Source organism: Lathamus discolor, chromosome Z (genome assembly GCF_037157495.1).
Source record: "Lathamus discolor isolate bLatDis1 chromosome Z, bLatDis1.hap1, whole genome shotgun sequence".
In the NCBI taxonomy this organism is placed as follows: Eukaryota; Metazoa; Chordata; class Aves; order Psittaciformes; family Psittacidae; genus Lathamus; species Lathamus discolor.
Window position 1 is genome coordinate 12,820,438 of NC_088909.1, and position 26,999 is coordinate 12,847,436.

A 26,999-nucleotide genomic window follows, 5' to 3' on the forward strand; every position below is an offset into this window, starting at 1 on the left:
TCTCTGGGCACACGAAATTTTATTAAAAATGATGGGATCCAAACCAAGAGCAAAGTATGATGATGCCCAGCATCTTACTTGCTTAGTATCATTGTCCAGGAACCAGCAGACACTGTCAACCATGATGCCACACCTGAACCATATACCTGTACATTCATTGTGGTAAAATTTTATGGGTAAATGAATATATACAATGTAAATAAAGAGCATAAAACCTGAAGGGAGAAAAAACAAAACAGCAAACAACATAGCAGGTAACAGAAAACAAGTAGAGTTAAGGGATGTTACAAAGTCAAATACAAGCTGGCAGATGCCAGAATTTCAAACAGAAACATTCCCCATGTTTTAACAGCAGTAAGAAAAAACGCAAGAGAGTCACTTTTCCTTTAATGCTGCCTGTGAGCTTCAAATCTTCTTAAACCAGCATCGGTACTCTTCTCTATTCAGTGAATTTTTTAGGGAGGGTTTTTTGGCTGCTTGAACAGAGGAGGCTTGTATCTTAAAAAACCAAACCAAAACCTAACCAAAACAAAAAGCTACCTTAAATACTTTTCTTCTCCTTCCTGTCTACAAAAATCTTTAAAGAGTGCAGAAAAGCATTATTAAAATAACAAAAATTTTAGCAAGTTTATTAGCTGATTAACTTTCATAAAAGTGTGGGGTTTTCCACTGAGCAAAGGAATGAAGCAATGAGTGGTTGGTTCACTGCTTGATGCTTACAAGGGCAGACATAAGCTATCACAGACTTTGTGGTTTCCTCAGGTATTGACACTGCAGCACTCTCAGTGCAGATCCTGAGATTTCTTCTGCAAAATCAATCAATGAAACCAATGTGCAACTGAAGACTCGCAAAAAAAAAAAACTCAAAACTAAACCAACTTCAGTTTCATTCTTCCATCCTACATTCCAGTAAAGCCAAAGTCCTACTCCTTGTTCTTTTCAAGGCACACCCCCAAAAGGACTCCTAGTAAAATATCCAGGTCAAAATACAGTCCATTTAAAGGAAAAAAAATCTTTGACACTTTGATGTAAACATAACCATTCACTGTGAAAGCCTGTTTGCCTTTACAGCCAGGAGGTGCTGTGGACAGCAGAGCCCAGATCCACAGACACCAAAGTCCATCTCAATTTTACAAATTCAGTTAATAAGTTTGGGCAACTTGAATTCCTACTGCAAGAAACAAGTTTCTGAGCAGAAGAGTATTTACAGGGCAACAGCATCAACTTCCTTGTTAACTCCTACATAAAGCATTTTAGTTTGTCACTGTGTCACGGGCGAACTGAAACAGAGCTTGTGTTACGGCATGGGGGAGCCTGGCCAATGCCCCAGCCATCACAACGGGGCCCAGCTACCACACAGAAATGTCCTGTCATTCTGCACTGAGTCACTGCTGGTTAAGCAACATCACCCTTCTTCCAGATAAATAACTTGCTCACGTTTCATTAAACTCTAGAAATCCAAAAGGTGCTAGTTTACATTTAACTACTAAGCAATCCACAGTGTCAAGTGTGAAAACGGCACTCACCTACATCAGTTCTTAAAAGAAAAAAAGCGAACAAAATCCATCTGCACCTAGGTAGCCAATTTAAAAGCAAATTTGTGATGCAGATTTTACTTTACAATAAATCAGAAATCTATCCTGACAGTTATCAAATGCTCAGTACTTCCTTCTGCAGCCAACAGGAGCTGTGAAGCATCAGGACCCTTTAGGGCACCCCCAAAGTGGTGCAATCATAAAGTCCCCGGAAACAGACAGGAGGAGGGGAAAAAGAAGGTTGGGAGAAAGCAAACAATTCTCCAAACTTCACATCATTATACAGAGAATTTAATGTGACAACACAAAACAGAAATATCGCTGCAGCCGGGGTTCACTGCTCTCTGCTTACACTGAACCCTGCTAATCTCTCCTGCAAAGCTTTAGCAGGTAACACACCAGATATCATCCTGGGTATTCTAACAGAACCTTTGGTTTTAGCAGATGCTTCAAGGTACATACAACCATCAAAACATTTCTGAAAGGAGCAAAGAAAGTCTGCAATTTCTATGAAGAGGAAGCTGCAAATGATTTTATTTCCTTCTAACTATTTGTAGTTAAAAATTATTAATTTCTACTTAAATGATGATGTCTAAAAAGACAATGTTATTTCTAGTTCAGTACTCAGACTGACAATGATGCCTGCCCCAGGTTCCAACAGAGTTCACTCTAATTTCAGTAAGACCACTTGAAAAGCAATGAAACACTAGCTCCCTGAATGCAGAGTGAATAAATGCACAGAAGAATTATCAGAGGATGGAAATGCCTCCAAACTGCAGGGACACATTCTTGCTATCCTAGCCCCTGACATCACATACTGGCCTACTTCTGCACCACTGGAATTTCAGGAATAGCAAGGAAAACAAAAACTTGTCTCATTTGGTCTCATACTGTACTCCCTGCAGGATTAAAGCACACTGGTTTTAAGAGAAAAAGTTGAGAGCATGGACATACCATCTATCCCCAAATTTCACTGTCATATAAACAATGAAGTTACAAAATTTACAGAGCTGAACTAAAAATTTTTATTAGCAAACCAGTAAAGATTCATCATCACTGGTATTGATTTCAGAGAGGGGAGAAGAGGACTCTAACATTGGCACTTCCACAGAATGGCAACAAGCTGCATGAACACCCAAAGGCTCCTCCCGGTACGAGTTAGAGCAACATCGGTTTTGTCCATCCACTTGGATATGAACATTCATAGGGGTGTCTGGATAAGCAGACTCCCACCTTTTTAAAGGTGACCTACATGGCTCTTCACTCAGCGGATGACTTCTACTTAAACTACTGTCCTCTCGGACAGTCCTCCTAGACACTGACCCTCTATGGATCGTTTCTGTAACACTTTCAGATAAAGGATCTCTGAAAGCCTTTCCTGAATCCCCTTTACCGGACTGCTTAAGCTCACTGCCAGAGGTTTCAGCACCTGAAGGTTTACCGGTGCGTCCAGCCTCAGGCTCTGCATGTGCTGCTGTGCAAGTATTCAGTAAGACAGTTGAAGGCGGTGGCTCTGTGCTTTCAGTCTCTGACTGCAAGCTGCTACATACAGCTTCTTGTAGGCACCTGGCTTGACCAGGGGCATTTGCCTCTAAACTAGGTCCTTCAGGAGAAGGGGGAGGACTTCGAACAGTCCCCACAGCACGATTGATGATTCCATCACCCAGTGTAGTCTGTGAAGTGCGGGCGGGTGTCAGGAGCGGGATCTGTCCTCTCACCCGAGGTCTGTGGAAAAGTCTGTTCCAGAGCCTGCCCAAGCGCCGCCGAGACGCACTCCGTCTTGATGAGTGTCGTCTCATCTGCCTCCTCATGGCTGTTCGAATGTTCTGCAGCACAGAAGCCTGTAACACAGACGTAACAAACTGTGATTTCACACATACTCAAAAGACTTCCCTAACTCTGTTCTTTCCACTAATATCTCCACCCTACCAGAATTCTCAGACTTGATCCCCACACTTCCTTGTTAAATGCTAGTTTTCTAATGAACTGTGTAAGAATATCAAGGACAGCTCTACCTATACTAGAAGACTCTCCCTTAGAGTGTTTCCTTCATGAGTTTAAGCTCTGCCCAGGAAGATGCTTCACTCACATGATCAGACCACCACTAAAAAAACGGACTGCAGACCACTGAATCCTCTATCATTAGCAATAGCAGAGGATCCTCAGCACATGTTGTCCTGATGGCAACAGCAGAGAAGAAAGGGCAAGGCAAACTAGTTTTCTACGTGAGTAACAATCTGTAAGTGCTTTATATCACATAGGAACTGTATCACAGTTGGACACTTTCAACAGGGCACAGGAAATTTTTGAGAATTCAGCAATAAAACAGAAGAATGACTTAATTCTTCCCAATGTAATGTTTTTGTAAATGAAAAATAATCCCAGAATTTCCCCAAAATACTGCTAGAGACCTTACTTTCTTATCACGTCAGGCACATTTACAGTTTCAGCTTGAAAAGCCTTTTTTCTATTTACTTTTTGACCTTTGTCTCCGTTCATTCTATCTTGACGTACAGCAAAACAGCATGTGCTTATCTCACTGCTGTTCCCTAGCAAACACATTTAATGTGTTCAAAACTACCCACAGCACCAAGATGTGTAACTGTGGTTCTTCAGCTTCAAGTAAAACATACATATTTTTATGTAACTTCCATATAATGAGCACAGCTACTGAAAAAATACATTTCCAGATTGAGTCTATCTAATTTATAGTAGTTTGGCTGCTGGTAGTTCATTGGCACTCATGTCTCCGTACTTGTGATGCATTGTACACAGGGAAGTCCTCAACTGGGGGGATAAGTCCTTGTGCAATCAGCTGTCCATAGGAAGGTGGAGCTTCCCGCCGCACAAACTCTGCCTCCAGTCGTGTCATCTGGGTCTCAAATGCTCTGGAAACAGAACCAGTGAGAAAATGTGAAAGAGAAGTAACAGCGAGTTTGTCCTCCCTCACTCACATTAACGTATAAAAACACTGCACAGGGCTCCATGCTAGCAGCAAAACCACAAATGTTGAACCAGGCTCCATGAAAATCTTATCAGGATGATAAAATAAATAAAAGGAGTAAAAATACAGGATATAAGCGTCAGTGAATCAAACCAGTGCAGTCCTAAGTTGGACTCTGTGGCAACCAAAGTTTTATCAACTGGCCAGCTTACACCAGTAACAGTGGTAATGTGTTCAGGGAGGGCCCAAAGGTTATTTTTGGACAAGCCAACATTAAGAGCTGGAAACAATCACTCAACACAGGCAGCTTGCAGCTGCAGAGAGTTTTGGCTGTCCTGCCAGAACCAAGGCACCCAGGTCTCCAACACAGCATGGCTGCTGTTTTCCAGCTCCTTAATCATGCAGATGCAATCAGGAACAAATGTGAAGCACACCGTGCTGAACACACAACCGGTGTCAGCAGCACTGCACAGAGCTGCTGCCTATGACAAGAGATGGACGTCAGAAAGTCCCTTACGACTCTCTTCAAAAGGGCAGAACTATGCCTCATCAAACATGTGACAAGCAGGCACAGAAACACACACGCAGTCCGTACAACAAAGCATACAGTACCAGGAAAAGGGGCTATAGCTCACAACAGTGGGAATGGCGGAGGTTAGCAACTCCTGCCCAGAACAGGCTGCGCTGCTGCAGGACACGACTTTAGAAGAACTGAAAATTAGGGTATTTGGGGAGGGGCTAGGGGTTACTCAGTTCAGATTTAGCAACAGTTCAGCATTCAATTTTTGGCAGGGGCATATGTTTGTTGCAGGGGGAGGAGTGGGAAGAAGAAATTACTCAAAGCAGTTTTAAGTTATATGCAGGTTCTGCCAGGCTGCATAATAAATGTGTATTTCTTATAGATCACACATGAGCTGACATTCACCTCACTACTTCCAAAAATCTTAAAATACTCTTCTCTATGTCTAGTGAAGTGACTGCTATTTAATTGTCATCGATTCCTTGGATTGATTTCACAGTATTTTCCAAGTTCTCTGGTTAACAATTAGATTTTTTTTCATTTAAACAAAATGGGAAAAAACACCACAGCAAGATGCTTACCTGTACTCCCTGGTCCTCAGAGAATACAATTTAAATGCACAACCCAGTGCTATCACCAGCAGCAAGCCACACACAAGACTCCCGATCAGAGCAGCTGTGATGACCTTCCTGGGAACAATCACCAGGCAGTTATGCTCATCACTTCCATCCTGGCAGTCTTCTTGGCCATCGCAGCGCCAAGTCTCAAAGATGCACAGATTTGTCCCACAGTGGAAGTTTCCTGGCTGGCAAGTAAAGCAGTTTTTTTCATCTGAGCCATCTGGGCAGTTCTTTTGGTTATTACAGCGGTCAAGTACTGAGTAACAAAGCCCACTGTTTCCTTCACATGGGTATTCGTTCTTCTGGCAAGCAGGACAGTTTTCCTCATCCTTGCCATTTGGACAGTGCCACCAGCCATCACAACGCTGCTTGTCTGTGAAACACTCCTCATCGCTTCCACAAGGGTGTTCCCAAGGAAGGCAATAGCCTTTCACCTGATAGGTTGCATTGAACCCATGGCCGGTGCTTTTAGACCGGGCATGGTACGACACAGTGAGCTGCCCCTTTGATGACTCCACACTCACAGAATGCCTGTTGTTGTGGTATGAAAATGTCTGCATTAATTTATCACCTCTCTCTTTGATGCCATCATACACCTTTACATAGTCATTGTAGCCTAACTGCAAATCAAGCTGCAACAGAACATGTCGATTATCCTGTGTGTCCACATACCACGTGCAACGAAGGTCTGATCTGCTGTGATCAGCACGGAATAAGTCTGGGGAAGCAAAAGATCCATAAAAATTACCCAGTCTTTTGCCACAGGAAAGATCAGGACAATTGTCTTCATCCGAACCATCACTGCAGTCCTTAACTGAATTACATCTCAGCTCGTTCATCAAGCATTTGGTGGAGTGGGCTGCACTACACTGGAACATTCCTGAGGGACAGATGCTGGACGGAGGCTCAGTAGGAGGGACAGTGCAGTTTCTCTCATCCGAGTTATCACCACACTCATCCATGGAATTACACTTCCAAGTACTGGGAATACACTTGCCGTTTGCACAACGGAATTCATCTGACTGGCATGCAGCTTGACCTATCTTTCCTATGAAAGAGGGCAAGGAGAAAATTGTCAGCATCAAAACTTCTGGAATCATCTGATGTCACATCTACTACCCTGCATGTCACAACTCATCGGCCAGGCCAGAACACTTCAGGAATACTCTTAAAAAGTCACGTGGAAATAGAGTCAGTGTTACCATGCTAGCACCTTACAGTCATCAAAACTGGCCCAAGACTCCAGTCAACAAAACCCACTACCTCTTCGGGTTTTGCCAGAGAGTGTGTAAGTGAAGCAAATAAAACTGTAAGGTTTTACCTCTAATGTAAGAAAGGCGAAATCCCTGAGCCTGTCCTGAGCTTGCTGCATCCGAGTGAAAAAATATCCAAACATGGTCCCTTGCAGAGATGAAAGACGGAGGTATGGAAGATCCACACACTTTGTACTCTTCCCTCTTGGAAGATGGGCCGATCATCAACCAGTCCATTGCACACTTCTGAGAGTCTTCCAAGTCAAAGTTCTTAAAACTGTAAGGAACAAAAGAAAACACAAAGTTACAAAGAGGACATGTACCTGAAACGAAGCCAAACAGAGGAAGAACAGGCTGTGACAGCTGACTTTCTCCACCAAACAGGGCTGACATAAACACACCACATTCAAAGATAATGAAACACCCATAGTACTTTGAGTACATATAAACAGAGCACTTAAATTCCCCCAGTTTGGAAAAGCACCTATATCATGGGCATAACAGCATGTCAAGTAGCTCCAAAGGCTGAAAGGTTGATTCCTCTTTTCTCAGTCCTTAAACAAAACTGCTTCCTAAAATACAGATTTGAGTAAAAGCAAAATTCCAGAATACATTATACAGAAGGTGGATTAACTTCAGCATTAATATTTTCAACCTTAAAAATATGAAACTATGGGCAGACTCCTGTCTTGGAAAAAGAGCAAAGAACCCTAATGAGATAAATACAAGAGAAAAATCAACTCTTCATGCTAGGGAGAGGGCAAGAAGAGAATAGGACTGCAAGAGGTGCAAATGGAACCTGAATCCTAACACCACTACTTTTTTAATTCAAAGACTAAAATATTCCATTTCTGGGAATGCAACCACAGACAAAACAAGCCTATAAACTTCTACTGTCAAACCTCTGGCCCTTCTGCTGGCCCAAGCCCAGTGATTATTCAGTAATAGCCTACCTAGTGCAAAGAAGTGCCCTGATTGTTTGCAGAACACTGAACACAACCAGATAATACTCCCTAACCTGTAGCTCAGGAACCATACATGGTATTTGTTCTCTGATGGAAGAGATTACATTTGCATTCAGTAATCTGCTATGACAATAGCATTGCACAGAGAAGCACGCTCATTAGGAAAAGGCACACTGTTCAGAACATTTAGAAATAAATTTTGGTCCTCTTCGATCTAACTCAGCCACACAAAATCAACTTGGCAGAAGTTTGTGTGTACTCACTGCACATACCTAGACAGAAGTTTCAGAAAGGTTCAAAAGCTGCTGCAAAACACAGACCTCCTTCCACAAAGGACTTTTCACAAACATTAAAGAGAAATTCTTTGGAAAAGATAATGGAAAAGATCATTTGCCGATATCATCATGCATTTACAAAAGGCTTTCAATGCCTGCCACATCTTGCCCTTTGAAGGTGAAAGGGAAAGAGCAGCGACTACGTAAACTAGCCAACTCATTCAAGAAGATCCAGCCTACACATACCTCTAGGTTACGCTAAACATAGCAGCTTAATAACTCTCAAAAACAAAATTATCAGCAAGAGCACGTGAAGTAAGAGAGCACTGAAAGTGTTAAGTTAAAATGGAAATTAAGATGTCCAACAACATTTGTACAGGCAAGGACAATCCACCCAGAAATATGTCCTTCCTCTTTTCAAACTCTTTTCCTCCCACATGCTCTATGTATCTTCCCAGCTGGGAAGACATATTCCCAGAGCACCTAATTCTTTGAAAGAAGCAATTGCATCAAGCTTCTGAAACCAGCATATTTTGCAAGGAAGTTCTAGACGACTGTGCAGACTTTGGGGATAAGTATTAGAAATACCTATCTGCCCAACAACAATTTTTTAAGAAAAGGGAACAGTCAATAAATGAAGAAATGGAAACTCAGAACTGGGAGGGCACAGGGAGTGACTAGAAAAACTTCTGCTTGTGAGAAACGAACAAGATCATTTACTAAATCTTACTTCTATAGTTATTTTAGATGTACCAGGACAAATCTTCAAGCACTAAAAATGTGTTCACCTGTTTTATCCAGTTCCCAGCACTGCACAGTCACACAGCCACTCATTTTCCCCACTCTGCTGACAACAGCTACTTAGGTCTATCGAGTAAATAATTCACCCACAGTGTGGTTACACAACAGACTGCACACACCCAGGGGAAAATTTGCCTATATAATAAGCTGTCTCTACCTTACATTAAAATGTATTTCTTTCAAGGAAACAAAAAAATAAACAAACACTTTTCACTTTCACCTTGAGAATGCAGTATTGAAGATTGTTAATAAAGGGTGCTTTGGTTGGAGGGTTTTTTTGTTTATTATAGAGGGTATGGAAAAGCAACAAACTTTAATCCCACCTTCCAAAGAAGAAGCACAGGCCTACAGAGGATAAACTGCTTTTCCTGAGCATTAGCTTGTGGATCTGAAATAGATTCAGAGCAGAATCCCACACTTCTCCACTAAGAAATCCAAGCTTTAGCCACAAAACCAACTGAGTACCTGGGTAATGAGGCAAAATAGACTTGCAAGGAAGCATCATCTTTAACAGCCTCCCTGAAAACACCATGCTTCTCAGGGATGCTCGAGCTACTGACACAAATGCTTTGGTATTTGAAAAAGGGCAATACAGAACATTCACAAGAACAACCTCTTTTTCAAAAACAATAAACATCTTAATCCCAGGTGCTTAGGAATTTCAAACAGCATTGAATAAACATTCCTCTGAAATACAGATGTTCTAGTTCTGATGTAGAATTATAATAGAAACTGTAGCAGTTAAAAAATTTCATCTTCTAAGGGCAAGAGCAAAGTCAAAGCAATTATGAACTACCTCATACAAACTCATCAGCAGACATATTTTGTACAAATTTGGCTTTCATTAAGGCACTGTCACTCTACTCCAGCATCTTTTTAAGTTATATTGTCTCCACCAGGAGCCAACTTTTCCCCATTTAAATTGATGGTGATCTTACACGAGGCCAAAAGCCATCATTTGAATGAGCCATCAACCAACCTCACCACAAAAATCACTCCTCTGTAAAGAAACATGAAGCAACATGAATACATATGTGCGAATGTATAAATACATAAAGTTGGGGTTTGCTTTATAATGCATTTGCAACAAGGTTTTGTGTCAGAAGTTTCTGCCATACTAATCTGACATGAAACAGCTCACTGATTATTTTACTCAAGAGTCCTGAAGAGTGCATTCAACCTTTGCTACTTCAGATCTTTCATCAGCTGTAATTACATCCAGCACAGCTGCTGTTACAGTCTTCTGAAGAATAATTTAATCCTGCTACCCACAAAATAGAACACAGATACATTTACTTACTCAGTTGAATGTCCACAAACTGAAATGCAAATTTTTCTGTCAAAGACATTAGTCCAGTGGTTTGAATGAGTGAGGGTATACTGTGGAAATAAGGGACAATGTCTTGTGCTCCTACTGCTTGTAGGACTGTACAAATATCTTAGAGTCTTTGTAAAAGTAATGAAAAGTACTATCTGCAGTTACAGTTCTTGAGGGAGGTCTCAGACCATTTGTATCCTGAATCCACATAATTTTCTGTGATTAAAACAAGAATCAGAATCAAGACATGCTGAAACAGAGTACTAGCGGATAAAGTCACCAAAATCTCAGGCAGCACCAGTCAGTACTGCAGGTTTAAACATCTTGGGCAGGGAAACACAGGGTTTGAAAGGAGAAGCAAAAGATGGGACCGTTCAGTCACTAACCCCCTCCAGCAAAGTGCTCTGAAGGAGTGCAGTGTGGACCCAGAGGTCCATCCTCCCATGCAAGCTGCAGTGGTACACTGGTATATTGAGCACTTAGAACTGCAGTCATAACAAGCACAACACCCATCACTACCACACAGAACATCCTTTGAAAGACTTTGGTCCTTAGGCTATTCTCCCTGTGGATCTCCAACACAATACAGGAATCAAGGAGGAGATGTGTAAAAGATCAAAATCATCAGACCAAATTTTGCAGATTTTGTTTCTTCTGACAGATGCTATTCAAAAGCACTAACTCCAGTTATCTTGCTTTTGGAATGCCTCTTCCACAACTAACTCCTTTTAAAAAGTCTCCTAAAGTTATAAAAAAGTATAAGAATAGTTTAATAAACAATGGAAGCATTCAGGCTCCAAGGATCAGAACAACTCAATGTGAACTGACAAATGCAGCACTACATCATTTTTTACAGAATTCTGCAGAAATCAGTAAAATAATCTGATCTTTTCTTTCAGGTGTATGACACCAAGGAAAGGTTACCTCATCAGGGCTCCAGAAGCTAACAGAAAACTACAGGATCAGCCTTATTTATATCAGATACTTCCTGGTTTACTCAAGTGACGCAACAGGTGCCAACAATGACATTTTCCGATGACAATTATTTTTATGTTGCTGCAAAGAGCTTTATTAAACCAGATTATCATAAATACACATTAAGACTCTAAATATGAAAAAAATGTGCTACCTGAAAAAATTAATGCATAGCTGAGCTTTCTGCCATCTGCACTGAGAAGCAGTAGCAGTTCAGGGAAAAAAAGTACTTCCATAAATAATGTAGGGAATTCCCTACAAACCTTTTAGTAGTTTAAGCACGAGCAACTACAGATTCAAGAAAAAAAAAAAAAAAAGCATTCTTAATAAGTGGAAAAAGGATAAATATGGGATATAAGATCTGAATGAAAGTAATTAGCAAATAAATAATAATAAATAAATAAAAAAAACACCCCCAAAAAAACCCAAATCTCCAAATATGTGGTTCGGTCTAATTTAAAAACTGCAGAACAAATATTATGGGTGGATCAGTAGAGCACAGTCCCAAAATAAAACAGACTGGCCAATTAAGCAAGAAAAGTTACTTCTATTTGCCAACCCCTCACAGCAAGTGCAGCCTGTGAACAACTGATGACTTAATTAGCTCATTAAAAACTTCTACTTAACCACTGAAGCACAAGGACCTGGAAGTCAGGAAAGTTCTATTCTATTTCCAGCTTCCAAGCACCAGCAAACTGTTGAACCTGAGGCAAAAGACACAGGGGCTGTTTCATCAAAGGCTCAGCCATGCAACTGAATGAAATAAATGGCTATTATGAGCTTTTTCCAATTAATGTCAAGTTCTGAAACACTGTGAGTTTGGTAAATAGACTACAAACCAGTCCCTTCAATTCTTCATACAACTACAGACCAGCAAGCCTTTACAAGAACAGGCCTCAGTTGTACTCAGAAATTGAAATTCACATGGTATCTGACAATTCCTTTTTTCAAAGCCAATGCCATGAATCACTGAAGTGAAAGCCAATGAAGGTGATCCTCCCCACCTCAATTAATAAGAGACAGCTTGAGTGAGTCACTAAGTAGATCACTTTTCAATACTGTTGTCTTAAATTCTGAGCATAGAGAACATTTCACTCTCAGCCCCATAAATGCCTGCATTAAAACGCAAATCATTTATGCTCTGCCCTCACTGGGGTTAATTACAACCATCAGGTAACAGCAACTGCTGAACAAAAATTATTTTTAACCTTTTTCTCTGATATGAGGAAACATACATATATAAAACCTGTAAAAGATGGTACAAAGGCAGTTACTGCATATGACATCCTTATCTGATCTTACAGAGGGGTTATGTTGTCCTCTGTGAAAAACAAGAATAAAGATAGAGAAAATAGGTGGGAAAATCAAGTCATTTCCAAAACAATAACTAACAGACTGAGTACCTGAATTTAAAGAGATACAACAGAGTCCTGGAAGACAGTGGCTACACTCTTGTTCCCAGGAATCAATAGCACCATTCCATCAGACACCCAAACTTGAAGAAAGTATTGAAATGTGCATAATTAACAAAGAGGTATAAGCACAAAGAACATGTTTTTCCTGATCTTGTGAAGTCCCCCTCAAAGATTTCTAAAATGAAAACTATAAAACACAACAATAAGCATGGAAATAAGAGAATATGAAGAAAATCAATACACACACACACAAAAAAGGCAGACAAAGCTTCTAAAGACCATGCCCACAGAAGCCAGCATCTTATATCCACATGCAGATCTGAACACTGTTCTATTAAAGCTGATGAATAATAGATTTATAAAAAATGACCACCAACTGCAGATGTTTTAGAAATCAAAACTTTCAATTGCAATTTTATCCCTCAATGACTCCCGCTGTACCTCAAATATGATACTTATATAACGTTGCTGTCTTAGCGTCAATGAGAACTCAAGATCAAAGGAAATGTATTCAGCATAACATAACACAAAGGAGGTGGTGGGTTTAAAAAAAAAAACCTTTCAAAATCCAGATGTTATCACAAGAGCTGTATTTGATTTTCCTAGGAAAATTTAAAAGGCTACTCTTATATCCTTATCAACAAACTGTTAGGACAAGCATATCCAACAGTTAAGAGAAAAAGACGTTTGTATTTGAACCCTTTTTCCCAGTTTGCCTAGGTAAGTCAGCTGCTTCTTTTATGTCCTTGGCATTCTGAGTCCAACTTTCTAAAGAAATCCTCAGATGCTGTAACATTTTGCATTTAATATACTGGAGTGAGTCATTCGTAGTACATTTATAGTCAGAAATGTAACACCACAATGCTACTCCCCAAGATGTAAACACATAGCTCCCATTGTTAGCATCTGCACAGGAGGGCAGGATGTGGTCCTTTATCCAGTGACAGACACAAACCCATTAAGAAGAAATCTTTCAAGTCATATTGCTACGCACACGTCTAAACTACACACACATTATTACCAGTTTCTGCATCTCAGTCTCCTTAGCCTGTTACACTTGTACTTCCAGAAGAGAATCCTAATTCTATCTGGGAGCTTTGAGACATTCTCATAACATAAGCTGCAGTACTACTCTCCAAGTCAAGTCCTGTGTCTCATCTGTATGCTTTCTCAGAGTTTCCAATAATCTGTTGCTTCGAAACAAATTCCCCAAGTCCAATACAATTTAATGGGGTTTAAAAGCATGTTGCTATTTATGGATCTCAAATGCTGGCAGGTATCTACTTCATTACTTCTGATGAGTAGTTCCTATTTTGAACTTTGGATGGTGGAGCCCTCTTATTATTCCATCTGTGGCAGATTTATTTTTAATTGCTGAGCATCTGCAGTTGAAGAGGTTTGCAGTCCTTTCAAGCAGCTGAGCAAAGAATGAGCAGATGGTGTCAAATACAACAGTACTAAAAACCAAACAAAAACCCCTTTCCTGTGTTTGCTTATTTTTCTTTTTTTTTCTTTTTTGAATAAGAAATTCTTGGTTGGAGAAGGATACTACGTTTAGCACAGAGAAATTAAACACATATGTGCTATGCTGACATTATAGCCGAAACATTCTTAACAAACCATTTATAATATGTTCTAGTCTTTTCTAAAAAGTATTTTTACAGAATGAGCTGAAATTGTACCACAAACACTAACTATTATTTAATTCTGTTGGAAATAAATATTAAGCAGAAAAGCATGTGTCTTCTGGTTAACAAGTAACAATAAGCAATAACTATCTTCAACTGTCCATTAAACTGAACACCACTTCAAGACATTACAGAAAAAGCCATTTTTTCTCTAAGAATTTTACAGATCCCACTGAGGCTGTTCCAGGTTTTATAGCCTTCACCTATTCCTATTTATAAGCAATGAAGAGAAAAAGGTCTACTTAACCTGAGTAAATATATCACTGCTTCTCACCCCCTCATCTATCAGAGGTGGATGAAATCTCACACAGGTACAGTGAAGATAAATATATTAAAAGACTACAAGTGATTTGTGTGTATAATAATGGATGTCAGAAGTAGCCTACAGGAACAAGACACAGTGGAACACTTTTAAAATGAGAGGTGCCCAGCCTGCAGTCATGCTCCAGTGTAATCAGCTTCAGCCTCCTTTGACCGTCCGGTAGCTCTGACAGTCTCATAGCAGTATATCAGATAAGAACTCGCATTTAGTTTCATTTCAGCAAAGAAAACATTTACCTCCACATAACATGAGCCATACCTAATTGTTATCATGTCTCCATGATCTCCTTGAATGAACCAGCTGCAGTTTACAGCTGGAGGATAGTTCAATGGCCAAGAAGGACTATAGATGACTCCCCGTCTCTCTGTGTGCTGTTCCAATTTTCCACTGCAAGCAGCTGTTAATAAGTGGGAAAAAAAAATATTATTGTTAATGCTTTGCCTAATCAACGATTCACATTAGCTACAAGAGCTTTCATCAGTTTCTGGGGATTGCAGACAAGTGAGAGTCAACAGTTTTATCCTCTTACTGCTTTCTTCCATGCCCTGGTTTTTAATTAAAACACCCCCTCTAAGTGTAGGTAAGTGTAACCTGCATTTCGATGCAGGACCAATCAATAACCTTGTATGAATCTACCACAGGCTACAATCAATGTTACTGCACGGATCTGTCACGAGGATGTAATACAGAAATCCTTCTTACCAGCTTCCTAAAGGCTGGGTATGTCACCCAGCAACTGCAGAAGATCCATATTCAATGTAAAGTATCTAGATGCTCATTTTATTGTAACGTGTTCCTGGACATGTTTATTCTCCTTACTATATGACAGACCTGAAGAGTTTGTAATGGCTTAAAAAAACCCCAAAACCCTAAAACAAAAGCCCAACAAAAAAGTAAACTGGATTCTGATGTCAAATGTTTTCATTGAATGTTACTGAGGATTCTAAACTCCTTCTGAATTCCCATAGATATGAGAAATTTTCTAGACAAAGGAGCAAACAGGGCTAAATAAAGCTCAGTATTTCCAAAGCACTTTCAGTTCTTCCTATGGAAAACAGCAGGCTAATTAAAACTACATTAAATAGTTGCAATTTGTAATTAAGCAATTCAAAAATGAAAGTAAAAGGTTCCAAGGACAAGTGGGAAAGCTGTTCTGATGGAAAAATGTACCCTGCAGACTACAAGAGGGGAGGGAAACTCTCTGTAATGCAATGGCTATTCTGAACATTCTCCGAAACTATTTTTAAAACAAACTACTATCTAGAGCACGACTTGTGGACTGCAGCTGAATATTCCAATTTTTGACAGAAGCTTACTTTCTCATAGCTTAAAAAGGTAGCAAGGAAAAAAAAAGGCTGGGCTGCCTATACCTCCCATACCCATGCACCGAAAGGTACTGCGTCATAAATCACAGATTTCCAGTATTGCTTGAAATTCAGCCACATAAATGCATTATTTTCAACTCACAAAAGGGATCAGACTCAGCTGCACTGGAGGGCTGGGGTAAGAAGTGCTGGCAAGGCTGCCTGGCTGCAATCGGGTCAGGTGGCAGGGCTGCCTGCAGAGCTCCTGGCTGGGGACAGGCCAAGCTGCAGTACACCCCCACCAGTAAATCCATGACTGGCACTATGTTTGTTCACAGCAAGAGCTTTTGAAGCGAGAGCCACAGGAATATAAAAAGCAGGAGGTGAGTAACTTACCTGAGGCAAAACATAAAGAAAGCCGTTATTTTTGCTCTCCAACTAAGGCATTCCACTGAACATATGCATATAATTCCTGCTAGTTTCAAAGGCCACGAAAGCATACAGAATACACAAATACAGGAAAACATTTCTTTTCCAAGCAAATATTTTGCAGTAAAGCAGTTAGGAAAAAAAACAACTTTTTTTTTTTTTTAATCACATTTCTAGTGGAAAAATACTGAGATGCAGATGCAGTTACAGAAATATAAAAGCAAACGGAAGATCAACAGGACTTTTCAACTATCTTTCTCAGTTTGTTTAGGTCTATAAATGTGCCCCTCTGCACACTGGTCACTGCATCAGCGTTATCACAGCAGCATAAGACAACCTAGAGCTAGCAACCACATAAAAGGAGCCAGAAAGACCGCATTTGGTAACTGCCAGATTACTAAAACTTCTCAATGGGAAGGAAACAAAAAGCACAAAGCAGAAAGAGCAAATACACCAGACAGCACTACCCAGAGGCTTCCAGCAGCAGCTCTGCAAATATTTCTGTTCCCCTTGTACCAAACTGTGTGCTGGATTAACATCCCTTATTCATAGTATATGCATTAGAATAGAATCACAATTAACATCAAGCTTATCTTGGTTTCCATTCTGAAGAAGTCCCACTGACCTGCTGGCGACTCCACATCAGCACTTCAGTTCCGCATTCATCAGTGCAGTTAGGCAGAGGTATTATTCTCCCAAATATCTGCTTCTTCATTTTAAGAAGTACTTACAAAGATTCTGGGCAACAGATACTTAAGTATTCCAGCTCTTTCCTTTTCTTTTTTTTTTTTTTCTTTTTTTTTAAGTAAGATCACTAGCGTTTTTTGTTTTGCAATAATGCACAGTTTTCTAATTGGTAAGTGGGATCTGATGTAACATGACAGTTCAGGTTCTCAGAAATGCTTTTACTTAATAGCACCGCACACTTGCTACAAACATGGGATATGGGAAGAAGAACAGACGAAAGACTTTCCATTTCAACAGAAGAAATGTAGCTGTGAAAACCTAAGGACATGAGCAAAATAAGGGCTAACACTACACGCCATTTTGGGCGGTTCATCCAGCAATGGTCATTGCTGTTCAATAGTTTTGCTCCTCTGACATAAAACAAGCATTTCCTACTTGCCCTACTCAAAATTAATAGGACAGCTGCTTTGCTCTTACAAAGGCTCTTGATTTGAATGGACCTCTAATCTGAATTCATACTGCCAAAACGTAACTCCACTATTTTAAAGGACATGTCCACAGTTCCCTAAACCTCTTGGAGTGAATTGAGGACACACACCCATCACCCCCCAAAACTACTATTATGTTTATCCAAACCTCACTTAGCTGCCCTATGCTTCTGATGCATTTCCCACCAGTGCTCATAACTCTAGGACCTACAATGTATCAGTAGGTCTCTTCTTCGCCCTGTGTGCTGACTGCTGTGTGGCAGACAAGGTGAAGTGCCCAAGGACCACTTTCAGCAGCTGCTCTTCCACCTACAAACATTTTCAAGAAAATCCTGTACTGAACAGAGCCTTCAGGGCTGGCAACAAAACAGAAAAACCACACAAGGGCACAGTGCGTACTGCTGGGGTTTCAGTGGCAGTAAAGAAGCCTCACGTCCCTCCTCAGTTCCTGGCCATGAAGTCTGCAGAATCACATACGTAAGTACTGTGTTACTAAGCTGAGCTTCAGGATGACACTGTCAATCCTTCAGGAAAATAAACAAAAGCCTTTTCAAATTGCCAAAACATCTAAAGGAAAGGGAAGTCTCTAAATAGAAACGCACAGTTCTGGATTAATCAGGGACAGCTCACAAGAGTGGTGACAACATTTTTTCAACAATTGTTCTCTAAATCTCTTTCTGCAGCCTTTCTGCACAAACCCAGAAGTGAAAACCCAATTTACTGAAAGCCCCAAATGGTTTGGTTTCCACATTTAGGATTACTGAAGAAACAGAATAGCCATCCCTAGATTGGCAAACCAACCCACCAAAAATCTCACTGAAATAGTGCCTTTAAAAGAAGATGAATTCTGAAGACAGGTAATAATGAGACTTTCATAGATATAAAAAAAAAAAAAAAAAAACAGCCAAACTCCAAACAAATGCCAGAAAAGGTTTCAGCTCAGAGTTTCTGTCAAGCAGGCACAAATCTTAATAAGGCTTTTTTTGTAATAATCAAATGGATTTCTACTGTAAACAGCAGCAGATTCTCCCTGCCAAATACAAATATATATGCCGCAAATATACTTGAAAGTTTCCAAAACTTTACATGAATAAGATTGCTCCTATTTTCGCAAAAGCAACAGAACAGACGTCGGGCTCCAGCGCAGGACAGTGCTGGGGCACTAAGCTGTGCAGGGATGTATTTTCAGACAATCCCAGCAAAAAATAAATCCTGCAGTTTCACACTCTTCTGCCCCAGGGTCTGCCCCAGTCCCACAGGACACAATGCTAACCATCTGCTCCAGGATAAAGGATGGTCTGCACCTGCTACAAGGAACCTTCCCTCACAACTAGAACACTTGGTGATACACACTTCCTCGAGTAGCTATCTCAGGGTCAGCAGGAAACTGAGTTCTCCAAATCCTCCCTCAAGGAGAGCTTGTACAAGCTGCTTAATGCAGATACCTTACAACAGTGAAAAGAAAAAAACAAAAGCATTTAAGGCTCCCCTCCACTTCACCCAGTCTCCAGCAAGCTGCTTCTGCCCCATTCGACAGAACCAGCAAAGGCACAGCCCAACGGTTCAATGGTTCAACCCACTGATCTGACAAAACCTGAGCTCATGCTCCACTGGACCAACAGGCTGAACTGGCTCACTGAGAGCCTGGGGAGAGGGGGCTCAGGGGGAGGACTGCCCACTGGCAGCAGCAGCAGCTTTTCTAGCTTAAAGTTGTTGTACAAATACAGCCGAGGTGGTGGCTTGACCTGTGCTCTTCAGAAGTCCTTATTTCTGCTATTTGCTTTCTGAAAAGAAACTGCTCTTTACCTCTGATCTCATAAAGATCACCTGTAATAAGCTGCTTTGTCAGGATGTGGTTAGGATAGAAGCATTCCTCCCAACTTTTATCAGGGGTCCTAAGGAATATCTCCTGCAAGGCAGGGTCATCTGCCTTTCAACTGCACTATCCTAACCTGTTATCCTTCAAGGCACAGGCAAGAGAAGCTACACATGGATCACACTACTGCAAACATTTTACAATCATTTTTCTACCCCACTCCAGTTACACTGCCAGGAGACAAAGAAACTCAAAACTGTCTCAAGAAAAAAACATGAAGGCTGGAGTACACTGAGGGCTTCCTCATACTTGAAAGAATAAAAGCCAAATGTTACAACTCTCTCTTTCCGCTTCCAGCAAAAGAACAGCATTAGAAGGCAGCAGAGCCAACTGGATGAATTATTACATATTTCAGGCAGAGGCAGTACCACCAGTCTAGACCAGCCACTGTATAATTACTTAATTTACGCTTTGTAAACTAACATGCCATACGGCCAACGGGTGCCAAATGCCATCAAAAGACACAGAAGCATCCAGGCAGAACAGGCTAGGACATGGAAGACATTCTGCATTTTTAACAATGAAAGAATGGAAATACTATGTTATAAACAACCCACGTCCTACATGGTTCATCCAGACTTCCCCTAAACTAAATGTAAGGAAGTTACTTAATCATAAAATTACTACATTTTCCTGATTTAAACCTTCTCTCAGGCCCCCAAGTTGACTTGAATGCTCAAGCTCCCACATTAATCAACCCACTGCCTTAGAATTATTCTTGTGTTTTCCCATACCCTCTCCTCCTGTTTCCCTTATTTGTTTTTTCTGGTTTAATTTAACTTGCAGCCTCTTTGGGCATAAAGTATGCTTACCAACAAGGCTGGATTGATAGGCACAAGAGGGCCCTTATAACCAAGAGAACCCTGATTGTAATGTTCCTGTAATGTCAGCAAGTCACAGTACTGCTTTAGAGAAGGAAATGACACTAAGTGCTGCGATTCTGGTTGAATTTCCACTTTGACATTCCTGAGACATTTTTAACATTCTTGTTTTTGCTCCTCCAGGAATGGGCCACTGTCCCTTGCTCGATACTCCCAGGCACAATGCCTAAACAGCTTCCCCTGAATATATCAGCACGTGCTACGACCTTAGCCTCAAGCTTATGACTTTTATTTTTCTAGCACAGTGACACTGATGAAGTCTACAATCCTAGGAAGACTTAAAAGTCCTAAACTGCCTAAAACATCACTGTTATTCTCTCTCATATGACAAAGGTTCACACTGTTTCGTTAAACAGTGAATTTTGCATGGGGAAGAAACAGTAACAACTCAAAAGAACAGTAAATACAAATAAGGAAAGTATTTCTTACCTAAGGAGGTAACAGCACTTTCTGTTTTCCCAGTCAGGAAGAGATTCACTGTGTAAAGACAGAAAAATAATGTTCAGACAGGTACCAGCGCTACAGGGCAGCAGTTAGCAATGATGCAGTTCTAGGCGTTTGCTGGGATATTACTATAAATGTATTGCAGTCTTCCAGCAAGACCTTTGCTTATCTACACAGGCAAGTCATGTAATCAACTACATGTAATCATCCTTCACTGCAGCTATTAAAACAAAAAAAAAAAAAAAAACCAAAAAAATCAACACACAATATTAGTTCAGTATCTGTCAAATATGCTACCAAAAGAAACAACTGCTGATCTATTCCATGGGATTTTTCTAATAGGGGAAGACAGAAGAACAACTACACTGAAACATTCATCATCACAGCTAGTCACTTCACCTCCTTAAATGCTGGAACATAATTAATGAGATTATTATCTTTAAATACATCTTCTCTGAATAAAGCGAAGTTTGTTCCTCTCAGGTAAATGTCACCTTGAAAATAAACTGCTAAAGCTAACGTGATTACTTTGACTAATCAAAGGCAATGAAGCTTTCAAAAAGGTCCACTGGTAAAATCAAAACAGGATGAGGTGGCGCTTGTAACACACACCTGACTTACAAATTAGTTTCCAAACACTCTCCACTTTCTCCGAAGTCTCCCCTCACAGTATATACTACTAGAGTGATCTGGCAAGAGTAGTTACTTCCAAAACAAAGTTTCTCCTGTGTCACTGTTGCACAGAGGTCAGCGTTAACATGTAGTTTCATATTAGCTTCCGCTAAGATTCTTTATGGCACTTCTCTAACAATTACAGCATATTCCACTAATTACTCTCATTTTAGCACTATTCTATAATCTACAAAGACAGCCTATTAATGAAATGACAAACGTTTACAAGAACTAGAAAGGTTTAAAAGGTTACCAAAACTTAATTTACAACATTCCATACCACTTTGGCTTTATTTTGCATGTGTTAAGTCCTGAGTCTTTTTATAGTCAATCTGTTGGCCAGCATTTAGTAAAAAACATCATTAAAAAATGAACAATAGAAGAGAGAATGAGAAACCGTCTGTCCCTGTTCCCCACAGTCACTTGGGAAGCTGCTGCCAATTAACACTATTTATGTCTCAGAGTAGCACTTAGGAGCCGGGGGACCCCATTGTCTTCGACACTGTCCAAACACATCCTGAAACAGTGACTCTTGCCCCGATCACCTTCTGGTATAACTTAAACCAGCACAAGATGAAAAAAGTACCTACCACTAAAGGGGTGAAAAAGAAAAAGCTAAAAACAATCCCTTAGCTGGCCAGTTTGGCAAACCAGTCATGGTTTTCAGTCAGTAGTGGATGTGAATTATCACCAAACTGCAGCAGGCCAGGTGCCTATAGCAGTCCTTCCCTGACTTATGTCTGGATGTCCAGTTTGGACTTTCTCCTTCCTGAAGCCAGAGCTCCAAGAGCTAAATACAGACAGCGATTTCAGCCAGCACACAGACTGCTACGGACCTTGGGCTGAGGGCAGGCCCTGCAAACCAGGGAGAATGACTGCTCCTGGCATCACCCACTGTTAGAGGGCTTCAGGGCAAGGACAAGGGCAGCAACTTGGGTTGCCCAGGGAGGTTGTGAATGCTCCATCCCTGGCGGTGTTCAAGGCCAGGTTGCACAAAGACTTGGGTGAGATGGTTTAGTGTGAGGTGTCCCTGCCCATGGCAGGGAGGGTTGGAACTAGATGATCTTGAGGTCCTTTCCAACCCTAACTATTCTACGATTCTATGATTCTATGACTTCTCACTCCTAAGTGGTTGCAGGGTTGAGCTCTTAGTAATGCACAAGCGAAGGAGCAGCGTACATTTGCTCTGGCTTGAGAAGAAACGCATGTGAGCTGCAGCTTTCTGTTAATAAGCATTAACACACTGTTCAAAGGACCTTAACAGCACGGATTTTATTACATCGTTAATGTACAGTGACATTTGTTATACGGTAATAACAACGTGCCATGTAATGATTTCCTTTGTTTCACAGCGACATCCTGTTCCAATAGGTCAGTAAGTGCACCTAGGAGTAACACTACCATCCCACACCAGGAAACTGCTAGGCTCTGTTAACTCTTGCTCTGTGACAGAGTATTGCGTCTGTTTGTGACAAACCTTGGAACACAGCAGCAACAATGACACAACATTGTCCCACATGGTATTAAAAGTACCGTTATTCCTGTAACCATAGTAATATAATCATAAGAAGAAATTAATCAGTGATTAAGTCACACATTTCTTCTTATGACAACTAAAGATTCTGTTCTGCTCCAAAGAAAGTACCTGAATATTCTCTGTGTAACTGTTATCACCACAGCTGAAAGAGGTGTTTTAAGATGCACTGTACGGAAACATCTGGGTGAGTACAAGCATTTTACAACCTTTCTTTATGTTTCCTATCCAAATCTTCCCGATGGCAGCAACAGAACATGAGAGGCCAAGCAGAGGTTCCCTTGCATTGCTAATGTAGGGCCCCTATGACCTTTAAATGGACATAAGTAGCATGAAGACAAGGGGCATGATAGAGTGGAATTAGCCAGCTCAGAAGAACGTTTATTTTTTCTGAGGACTGTGTCAGGCAGCCTTAGTTTGCAACCAGAAGGACAGTTAGAGGCAGCTTTGCACGCCAGGCCTGGCAGATACCTAAGGAAGACATGCTCTTTTACCTCTGCAAATGCAAAACATCTTTTGGCTGCTGTTGCAAGTTCCTTGCTCTCATTTTCGAAGTCTTTCACACTAGGAAGTCAGCAGTCAAGAACACTCTTTAAACAAAGTCTAGGTTTCACAACAGGTACTTTCCCAGCCACTGAATAAGCTCACGGTTTTCAGTATCTGTTTTCCTCACTCTTGGTCTCACTCAAGACCATCAGATCAAACAAGGGTGCTGTAAACCAGTATTTTCTGAAGTACTCAGCCCTCAAAAGTGTCAGAGGCCCAAAAGAACGCCCAGCCATTCCCTCTTGGGTTTTTTGTCTCTTACCAAAACAAAATCTCATGAAAATACAAGTAAGTGAGAGACCAGAGGTATATTAGGAAGTTTGCTAGATGCTCTTTTCCTTAACTGTTGGGCAGACTTATGGGAAAGTCAGAAAAAAACAGAAGTGGTTCAGGCAACTTGAACTCCCCTTAGGGAACTGTGCCATTCATTTGGGTTGCTAAATAATTCTCAGGATGAGGTTTTCAGATGGAAAAGCGGTTATTTGGATCTAAAGGGAAATTTACATCTTGGCACATCCGAACCAGATGACAGCTACCAGGCTTTTCTCACAGCCAGGAGAGGCAACAGCTACGCTGTTTTGATTACTTCCTATTTGATGTCCTCCACAGTTTCTCAAGAACGAGAAACAAAATGGCCTCATGACAGAACAGTTGCAACAACGGTTCCAGACTTTGGAGCAGGAGTTTATGGACAAGGTCACATATAGCAATTGTCAGTGGCAATGCATCGATACAGACACCAAACACCACGTACAGCCTACGGGAGAGCAAAGAGTAAAAGAAAAGAATGGCAAGAAGCAAGGACCAGAAGTAAGGATGAAAGGACACACAAGCAGGAAGTAAAATAAAAAAACCCTTAAAGAAGCAGCAACATTCTATTCCTATGGGTTCACTGAACCAGAATACTTTACAAGCTTCCCACCTCTCATGTTTCTCCACTTCCACTAAAGTCAGTTGTGCAAGGCATAGGAATAAAACATTACAGCTGAAAATGACAGCCAGACAGTAAAGAAAGCAGAAATCTACTAAACTTTCAATCTGGCATTACCCACAGCTAAATACAAGAACTGTTCTCACTTAAGCCCTGGAGTTTACATAATCTTTTATTATCTTATTAGTCACTTTAACAATAACCATTCTATTTCTGTTAGATAACAAAAGCTTTAACAAAGGTCTGACCAGACGACAAAAAAAAAAAACGAGATATGGCAGAAACTTGCCTAACTTTAAACTGGCAACACAGCAGACATTATTCTCATGCTGTGCACATCTCTGACATCCCTTTAAGAGCCTGCAAGAAAACAGTCACGCTAGCTAGAACGGATGTTCAAACTGTTTTGTAGTTTAGATAGCTTTTTACACTGCACTTCCGTTAATTAAAATAGATACACTTCAAGCAACCAGAGCAGCTTTCAAACTTCAACTTCCTACATTTTCTAGGCAAGCAATGATGTTATAAAAAAACTCCACTTCTACAAAAATAGAACAAGCAGTCTGGCCACAGATACCCACTTCTGATGATTTCTGGAACAAACAGTAACTGTCATTTGGGATTGTTAAAAATGAACTCTAATCCACTTTATTAGCATATAGCTGTGGTTTCAGCACATTCTAGTTCGAGGAGCTGTCGCAGTTTACCAAACAACAGTCAGGACAGTTAAGCGCAGCCCCAGCACCGGACAATGCTGCAGCACCAGAACCCTTCAGCACACACAGAACGAAGCAGTCAGCTTTAGTAACTCCCCATCTCTACGTGCCCCTGCTAAACACGTGGGGCCTTTCTCTCACTTTTTCCTGTCATCGGTGTCAAGCCTTCCCCGAACAAAAACAATCTTCCTTGACAGGAAGGGCTAACAGACTGGAAACCGGTAACATGCTTCATCACGTTGCCATAACTTAGCACCTGCTGTGAAACAGAGCTGGGAGCGATCGCTTCAAGCAGAAGGAAGGGAGGAGAACAGCCTATGGCAGAGAACTGGTGTACGTGTGTGTGTGTGTGCGTTTTCCACCCTGCCACTCAGAGAAGTGACAGGCAGGCGAGCAGCGCGGCCGAGAAGGCGGCTCGGAACGGGCCGGGAGCCGCTGCCCGCACCGTGCCTCGCAGAGTTACAGCCAGGGGAGGGCACCGAGGATGCCTTATAAACTTTTTTTCCCAGTGCTGTGCGGGGTTGCCGCCGCCGTTCCAAAGCCAGGGGCAAGCCGCTGGTTTCCGCAGGGCTCCGCTCGGCCTCCCCACTGCCGGGGACAGCGATCAGGGCGCTCGGAATAACCCGCGGCCGCGCCAGCCCCGTCTGTCTGAAAGCGACTCCCGTCGCCGTCCCCCCGCCCCGGTAACTTCCCGAAACGGCCGCAGGTATCCCCCCCCCCGCCAGCAGTCGTGCCCGGACATGCCCCGCCGCAGGGGAGCGGGCGGCCGGCACTCACCCAGGCAGATGGCGGTGAGCGGCACCAGCGCGCCCTGCCGGAGCTCCGCGGCCGCTGCCTTCTCCATGGCGGGTCGCCGCCGCTGCCTGCCCTTCACCGCGAGGTGGGGGAGATCCGCGGCAGCCCCGCGCCCGCCTCTCCTCTACGCCGAGCCGCGGGAGCCGGCGGCGCGGCCCGCCCGCCGCGGGGCCGGGAGTAGCGCCTGCCGCCGCCGCAGCCCCATGGCCGGGTCGCGCTCCGCGCTCCGGGGCAGGTGGAGGAGGACCGACCGCAGCAGCGGCGCCGCCGCCCCACGTGACAGGCCCGCCGTGCAGCTGCGGCGGCCGGGCCGGAGAGCGAGCGGAGCGCCGCCCCGCTCCGCGCACCTGAGGAGCCGCCGAGAGCCGGCGGGCGGCGCAGGCGGAGCGCGGCCCGGTGCGGAAGGGAAGGAAGGAAGGAGGGCAGGCAAGGGAAGGAGCGGGAGGCAGGGCCCGGGCCCGCCCGCGCTGCACCGCCCGGCCGTGGGGCCTGCTGCCCGGCACGGGGCGCCCCGCTCCCGTTGCTTCCCGGCCCCCGCCACGCTCCACGGGGCTGCCCCTCCGCCGGGCGGGCTGCGAGGAGCCCGCGGCCCCATGGCGGGAGGCCGCGCCCAGCGCCGCGGCGGCCCGCAGGCCCCCCCTGCCGGGGAGCAGCCTCGGCTCAGCCGGGCGGAGGGGCCGCTCGCTGCCGGAGCCCCCGCTGAAGCTGTGCTGGGGCGGCAGCGGGGCGCCGGGGACGCGGCTGGCGGAAGCGAGCGCGTCGCAGGGGTCAAATCTGCTGCCATGGGCAGCATGCTCGGGGCGACAGCCGCCCCGCAACCGGGGCTGTGCCGCAGCACTCCGCGCCCTTCGGGGGTCGTCCGAAGCGACGGGACCTGCACCCTGCCAGGCCCTGTCTGTGTGGAACAGGTAATGCGGTCGTGCAAACAGGGTTACAGATCCCAACAAGTCAACACGATTTGGGTCGATATAAATTACATAAACCCATCCTTTTCTACTGAAAATTTGACGGTCTTGTGTTCACAACAGCAGCAAGATGGCAAAGTTAACCGGGAACTTCAGGAGC

At 42.6% G+C, this 26,999-nt stretch overlaps 1 protein-coding gene across 1 annotated transcript; it reads right to left on the reverse strand.

The window, feature by feature from the left end:
- LRP3 (LDL receptor related protein 3) lies at positions 1 to 26,315 on the reverse strand. The gene is made up of 7 exons (XM_065662759.1): positions 25,917 to 26,315; positions 20,726 to 20,773; positions 14,890 to 15,028; positions 6,941 to 7,149; positions 5,581 to 6,667; positions 4,291 to 4,423; positions 1 to 3,376 (listed from the first exon to the last, which is right to left on the reverse strand). The coding sequence occupies exons 1-7, from the start codon at positions 25,981 to 25,983 to the stop codon at positions 2,564 to 2,566; spliced, it is 2,496 nt and encodes an 831-aa protein (XP_065518831.1). The 5' UTR covers positions 25,984 to 26,315; the 3' UTR covers positions 1 to 2,563.
- Positions 26,316 to 26,999: the final 684 nt, after the last annotated feature.